The 7513-nt window shown below is 24.4% G+C and overlaps 1 protein-coding gene across 1 annotated transcript in view; it reads left to right on the forward strand.

Annotated features, from left to right (window-relative positions):
• The window catches only part of LOC117180125 (5-methylcytosine rRNA methyltransferase NSUN4), a 34258-nt gene that overhangs the window by 11636 nt on the left and 15109 nt on the right, over nucleotides 1-7513 (forward strand). The window contains exon 3 of the mRNA XM_033372469.1: nucleotides 1070-1676. Coding sequence (XP_033228360.1) covers nucleotides 1070-1676 — 607 coding nt within the window. The remainder of the gene's footprint in view (nucleotides 1-1069; nucleotides 1677-7513) is intronic.

Genomic DNA, 7513 nt, shown 5'->3' on the forward strand with positions numbered 1-7513 from the left:
TTTAAGCATACTCTAAAATTTTTTTAATCATTTGAAACCCATTTAAATTACTACAATCATCTTAAAATTCATTCGAATCTTTTAAAATACCCTAAAATAATTCAAATACTTTGAAATCCTTACAAATGATTGAAATCAATTAAAAATTCTTTGAAATTTAAATATATTTTTAAACCAACCCTAAGATATTTAAAACCCTTTAAAATCTTTTAAAGCCCCTTAAAATTCTTGAAAGCTCTTGAAAATATTTTTAAATTTTCTCAAAGGACCCTACAATTTTTTAAATCATTTAAAATCTCTGGAAATACCTTGAAATATTTCAAAATCTTTTAAATCGTACGAAATATATCAATTTTTGTGAATATATTATTTGAAATAAATTAAAATATTATAAAATCCCGTGACTTTACATGAAATCTGATATTTACTAAAACCTTTTCTAGTTGAAACTAGAACTATTTGGTTGAAAATTGATCTTTTTAGTTGAAAATTTAACTATTATCTTGAGAATTCATATATTCTGTGCAAAAATCGTCTTTTTTGGTAGAAAAATAATCTTTTTATACGATAATTCAACTATTTGGTTAAAAAATTATCTCTCCTGTTGAAACACACAATATTTTTACTTGAAAAGTTTCTTCAAACTCCCATTTGGAACCTTTTCTAATTGAATTTAATAATATACACATTTGAATAATTATTTATTAATCAAATTCATGAACTTTAGCGCCAAATCCAATAAATGATTAATTATTTTTGTAGTATTATTTAATTATTTATTTCCGATTTAATTGTTTAAACAATTTCGAAATATTTTAATGTCTCTTTACTACAAAAAATTATATCTGTAAAAAACCTGAAATTGTCAGGGAATATTAATATTTTATTAATTTAAATTAAAAATTGTCTTGTTCTATTGATGAAAGATTCTATATTAAAAATGTTAAAAGATTAGAATTTCGTTCGCTAAATGTTAATGGTCAGAGAAACTAGAAAATTAGGAAAAAATCCGGGATTTTTGAAAATTAAGTATTGCGCCCACCTGGAACATAAAGAATGTTTCGATCAGTCCCTAGGAGCAATCGACCTTAGATCGATTTATAAGGTTCAGAAGGAACTCTTAGAAGAAGAGGAATTTCTGGATGAACAAAATGGCAAAAAGCGAGCACCCGGAAAAAAGCAAATTGATCGAGAGATGAGTTCATTTCTGTCTAAAAAACAGTTGTCAGAATTGGAATCAATTTATCCAGCTGACTCCAATGTGGAAGCAACATCTCTGAGAGAAGTTGAAGAATTAAAGGCAAAATCTTTAAATGAGCTTGATGAAAATGAAGGGTTCGATTTAAAAGTGACTGAACCGCTCCAACCTGTGACATTGAAATCAATTGAATCAGAAGTTGAAATTGAGTTGGATTCTAGTCGAATTATAACTCCATCAAGTGGATTAACTCTCTCCGCATTGCAAGAATATATTCCTGCAACCAAACTTAAGGGTTTGGAAGATTTCATTCTTGAGTCGGAGCATTATAGTTATTACAAACAAGGATCAGATTTCACTGTCACGATTGAGAAGGAACCATCTATGAGTATTCCAAAGCATCTGACAATGTATACGTTTGAAGAGATGAACAACAGTAGATTCAAGTCAGCGAAAAGAGGATCTACGGGCGTTGTTGGTATGTTTTTAAATTTAATATGGTTTTTATGATTTATGCAGACCTCATACTCTTTCCCTTATAACTCCTTTTCCCCCTTTTTTAAAATAATTGATCTTTTTTTTTCCTGTTTTCAAGAAGTTTGCACTTTTTCTCGTTTTTCGCTTAAATTCGAAATGAATTAATAGATTCCAATTATAAAATATAAAAAAACGCTGTTCCTAAAGAATTTTATTTTACACAAAATATAGTGTACACATCTATACTGATCATATTTTTCTTACACAAAACTTTTTCTACACGAAGTGTTTCCTACACAGAATTTAATACTGTTATATTTTTCCTACAAAAACGTTTTTCTACACAGAAGATTTCCTACACAGAATTTAATATTGTTTGATAGTTCTATTTTTTTTTCTACAGAAAATATTTTCTACACGAAATATTACCTACAAAGAATTTAATACTGTTATATTTTCCCTACGCAAAACTTTTTCTACATAAAGTGTCTCCTACACAGAATTGAATACTATTATATTTATCCTACAGAAAATTTTTCTACGCAGAAGATTTCCTGCACATAATTGAATATTGTTTAATACTTTTATTTTTACCTACACAAAATATAATATCTTCTACACAGAATATGTGCATTCTACACATAATTAAATAGTAATATTTTATTATCAAGATAGTCTCTAAACATTGTACACAAAAATATAATGTCCAATATGTTTCCTGTACATCATATATTTTACATAACATATTTAAAGCAGTGCATAAAATACTTTTTACAAAAAGTAGATCCTGCACAAGATGAAATGATTATAGTTTAAATTTAAATCTTGTTGTGTCTACATTGAAAATATTATGAGGGAAGATAAACAGGTATATTCTACGCACAAGCACTAAGTGTAAAACTTTTTCTACACAATTTAAAATAAGTTTTGTGTAAGAAAAGTTTTACATTTGATGCTTGTGTGGAGAATATGCCTATGTATCTTCTCTCAGAATATTTCGAAGAATATTTGCTATATAGCAGCAACAAGATTTCAATTAAAACTGTAATCATTTCATCATTTGTAGGATCTACTTTTTGTAAAGAATATTTTATGTACTGTTTTAAATATGTTATGCAGAAAATATTTTGTTGTATAAAAAGAATAAAATTATTAAACAATATTAAATTCTGTGCAGGAAAAATATAACAGTATTAAATTCTGTGTAGAAAACATTTTGCGTAGAAAAAGTTTTGTGTAGGAAAAATATAACAGTATTATATTCTGTGTAGGAAATGTTTTGTGTATAAAATATTTTGTGAAGGACAAAAAATACAACTATTAAACAATATTAAATTCTGTGCAGGAAATATGCAGTGTAGAAAAAAATTTGGTGTGGGACAAATATAACGGTATTAAATTCTGCGTAGGAAACATTTTGCGTAGAAAAAGTTTTGTGCAGGAAAAATATAACAGTATTATATTCTGTGTAGGAAATGTTTTGTGTAGAAAACATTTTGTGAAGGACAAAAAATTCAACTATTAAACAATATTAAACTCTGTGTAGGAAATATTCAGTGTAGGAAAAAATTTTGTGTAGGACAAATATAACGGTATTAAGTTCTGTGTAGGAAACATTTTGTGTGGAAGAAGTTTCGTTCAGGAAAAATATGATCAGTATACTTGTGTACAATATATTTTGTGTAGAAAAAAATTGTGTAGGCATGGGTGTAACCCATGAAATATAACTATTTTTGGTTGAAAGTTAATTTTTGTTGTTAAAAAGTCTAGTGTTATATTTTTGTTTCGAAATTCATCACTTTTGGATAAAAATTTAATTATTTTGTTGAAAATTAAACTCATTTGTTGAACATTTGAATTACTTATAAAAATTTAATCTTTAAGATTAAAAATTCATCTTATGGCGAATTTTTTTGTTTGTTAAAAATTAGTTCTTCTCAATTTAAAAGTCTACTGTTATATATTGGGTTCGGAATTTATCTCTTTTGGTTAAGAATTTAATTATTTTGTTGAAAATTCAACTACTATTTTATTGAAAATTCATCTTTCTTGGTCGTAAATTCCACTGATTATTATATTTTTGGCTAAAAATCTATCTCTTTTGTTTAAAATTAATTGTTCTTATGAAAATTTAACTATTTTCTTAAAAAGACATCTTTCTTGGTAGAAAATTCAAATGATTTTTTGAGAATTTGACTTTTTTTATAGAAAAGTCGTCCTTTTAGATTGATGATTCATCTTTTCATGGATTAGTAATCTTTTTTAATTAAAAATTAATTATTTTTAATTGAAAAGTCCACTATTATATTTTGGGTTCGAAATTCATATCTTTTGGTAAAAAATCTAATTATTTTGTTAAAAAATCAACTTTATTGGTCGAAAATTCCATGGGTTTGTTGAAAATTTGACTTTTTTTAAATAAAAAATTTGTCCGTTTAGATTAAAAATCCGTCATATGGTGAATTAGTAATTTTTTTCGTTAAAAATTATTTACTTTTAACTTAACTTAAAAGTCTACTATTATATCTTTGGTTCGGAATTCATCGCTCTTGGTTAAAAAGTTAATTATTTGGTTGAAAATTCATCTGGCTTGGTCGAAAATTCAATTGATGTGTTGAAAATTGGACTTTTTTATATAGAAAATTCGTCCATTCAGATTCTTTTTTAAATTATGTTTTATCTTTCTTGTTGCAAAATTAACTCTTTTTAATTGAGAAGTTTACTATTCTGTTTTGAGTTCGGAATTCATCTCTTTTGGTAAAAAAATTTAATATTTTTGTTGAAACTTCAACCATTTTGTTAAAATGTTACATTTTTTGATAAAAAATTGAAATGTTTTGTGCAACATATAATCTTTTTTCTGAAAGATTCGTCCTTTTGGATTAAAAATTTATCTTTTGCTGCATTACTCATCTTTTTTAGTTAAAAATTAATTTTTTTAAATTCAAAAGTCTTGTATTATATTTTTGGTCGAGAATTCATCTCTTATGTTTAAAATTTAATTTTTTTAAATAAAAATTGAACTATTTTGTTGAAAAGGTCATCTTTACTGATCGAAAATTCCACGGATTTGTTGAACATGTAACTTTTTAAAATAAAACCTTCCTTTTAGTTTGAAAATTCATCTTTTGGTGGATGAGTAATCTTTTTTAGTTACAAATTGTTTCTTTTTAATTTAAAAGTCTAGTATTATATTTTTGGCTGAGAATCCATCTCTTATGGTTAAAATGTAATTTTTGATTGAAAATTCATCTTTTGGTGGATTAGACATCTTTTTTGGTGGAAAATTAATTATTTTTAAATGAAATTTCCACTCTCTTATGTTTTGGGTCCGGCATTCATCTCTTTTGGTTAAACATTTCATTATTTTATGAAAATTCGACCATTTTATTTAAATGTTGTATTTCTTGGTCGAAAATTTAACTGTTTTTTGTGCAACATTTTTTTTTTATTCGTCCTTTTAGAATGAATATTCGTCTTGTGGTCGATTAGTCTTCTTTTTTGTTTGAAAATTATTTTTCTTTTTTTCATTAAAAAGTCTACTATTATATTTTGGGTTCAGAATTCATCTACTTTCGTTCAAAATTGAATTATTTTGTTTAAATCAACTAGTTTGTTAAATACACATCTTTCTTGGGTTTAAATTATACTTTTTTGTTGAAAATACTTTTTTTCGGTTTGAAGATTGATTTCTTTTGGTAAAAAATACCATTCTTGTTGAAAATTCGTCTTTTCTAAATACATTTAGCCCTTTTTCGTTAAAAATTCTAATTTTATGTTAATAATTAATTTGTTCAATTGTAGATTCATCATTTTAGTTGAACTTTTTTGTCTTTGGTTATAAATTTAACTGTTTTTTTTTCATTATTATTTTTCGTTGAAATTGATTTTTTTTCCATTAAAAATGGAACTATTCCATTTTTGGGTTCAAATTCGTATTTTAGAATAGAAAATAAACGATTTCGTTGAAAATTAATATTTTTGGGTGGACAATACTAATGTTTTTTTTTAGAAAAAATTAATCTTTTTCGCTTAAAAAATGAACAGTGTGGTTGAATTTTTTTTTCTGGAACTGAAAAATTTTTCTTGATTAAAAATTCTAATCTTTTCTTGAAAATTCTTTTGCTTTGTTTTAATATTCATTTCTTGGTAAAAATTAAATTTTTTTCTTCAAAAATGCAACTATTTGGGTGAAAAATAATCTTACTTTGTTGAGGATTTAACTATTTTTTTGAAGGTTTATCTTTTCTAGTAGATAATTAATCTTTTTGACTCAAAATTCATTTCTTTGTTTGAAAATTGTTTTTTATTCAGTCCAAAATGATTATTTTTTATTTTAAAATTGATCCTTTTTAGTTAAAAGTTTATGTTTTTTGTTGAACATTCGTTTTTGTAGGTTAAAAAATCACCTGTTTGATTAACAATTGAACTATTTTGTTGAAAATTTGATATTTAATTTTGAAAATTTAATTATTTTTTTGAAATCTAACTATTTTGTTCAAAAGTCTTGTTTTTGTTAAAAGTGCACTACTTGGTTGAAAGTTGAGCTAATTTATTATAAATATCTTTTTGTTGTCTGTAGATTCACCGTTTTGGTTAAAAATTGAACTTATTTGCTGAAAATCCGGCTTTTTTTGTTGAATTCAATTGCTTTTAATTTAAAGATAATATATTTTTTAGTTGGAATATCAGCTATTATAATGTTCATTAAATTTTTTTTTGGCTGAAATGAAATTTTTTGTTTAAAAATTCATATTTTCGTGGAAAATTTCTTTTGGTATAAAATGACTTTTTTGTAGAAAATTCATCTTTTTGGGCGTTACTATTCAACAATTTGGATTAATTTTTTACTTTCTTGACTGAACAATCTCTCTTACTTTAATTATTGAAGATTAATTTTTTCGAGTTTAGAAGTTAAGTCTTTTTACAATAATTCGACTTTTTACTTTAGAAACTCAATTCTTTTCTTAAAAATTTGTAATTTTGGTTTTGAAAATTCAACAATTTGGTAAAAATAAAACTGTTTGATTAAATTTTTTTAAAGTTAATTCAAATTTTATCTTTTTGGTAGAAAGTTAATCTAGTTAAAAATTTAACTATATTGGCAGAAAATTGAACTTTTTTTGCAGAAAATTACTTTTTTCGGCTTGAAAATTCTTGTATTTCGTTGAAAATTCGTCTTTTTGACATAACATTGATTTTGTTAGTGGAAAATTTATATTATATTCTTTGTTAAAAATTCAACTAATACTTGTTTCAAAGTTGAACTATTCGTTGCGAAAAATCCTTTTTTTGTAAGATTCATCTTTTTGTTTGAAAATTCAACTATTTTGTTGAAAATTTATTTTTTTGATGAAAATTACTTTTTTTATTTAAAAAGTTAATTATTCCATTTTTGTTTGAAAATATAATTTAATTATTTGGACAAAAATTAATGAATATTATTGAAAATTCAACTGTTCTGTTAAATTCATCTTTTTCGATAGAAAATTCTATTTTGTTAAACATTCATATGTTTGGATAGAAAATTCATCTTATTGGTGGAAAAGTAATCCCTATTGGTTAAAAATTCATCTTTGTTGATTTAAAATAATTTTTTGTTGAAAAATCAACTTTATATGTATAAATTTCAACTGTCTCCTGAAAAAATTGGACTTTTTGTCTTGAAAATGCATCCTTTTGAATTTCAAGTAACTTTTTTGTTGATGATTTATTAGCTTTTTAAAAAATTCATATTTTTTGCTTCAAAATTGAAATATTTATTTAAAAGTTAATCTTTTCTCATAAAAATTCGCCTCTTTTCCTTGAAAGTCATTCTGTTTGGTTGTAGATGCCACT

Source organism: Belonocnema kinseyi, chromosome 9 (genome assembly GCF_010883055.1).
Source record: "Belonocnema kinseyi isolate 2016_QV_RU_SX_M_011 chromosome 9, B_treatae_v1, whole genome shotgun sequence".
In the NCBI taxonomy this organism is placed as follows: domain Eukaryota; kingdom Metazoa; phylum Arthropoda; class Insecta; order Hymenoptera; family Cynipidae; genus Belonocnema; species Belonocnema kinseyi.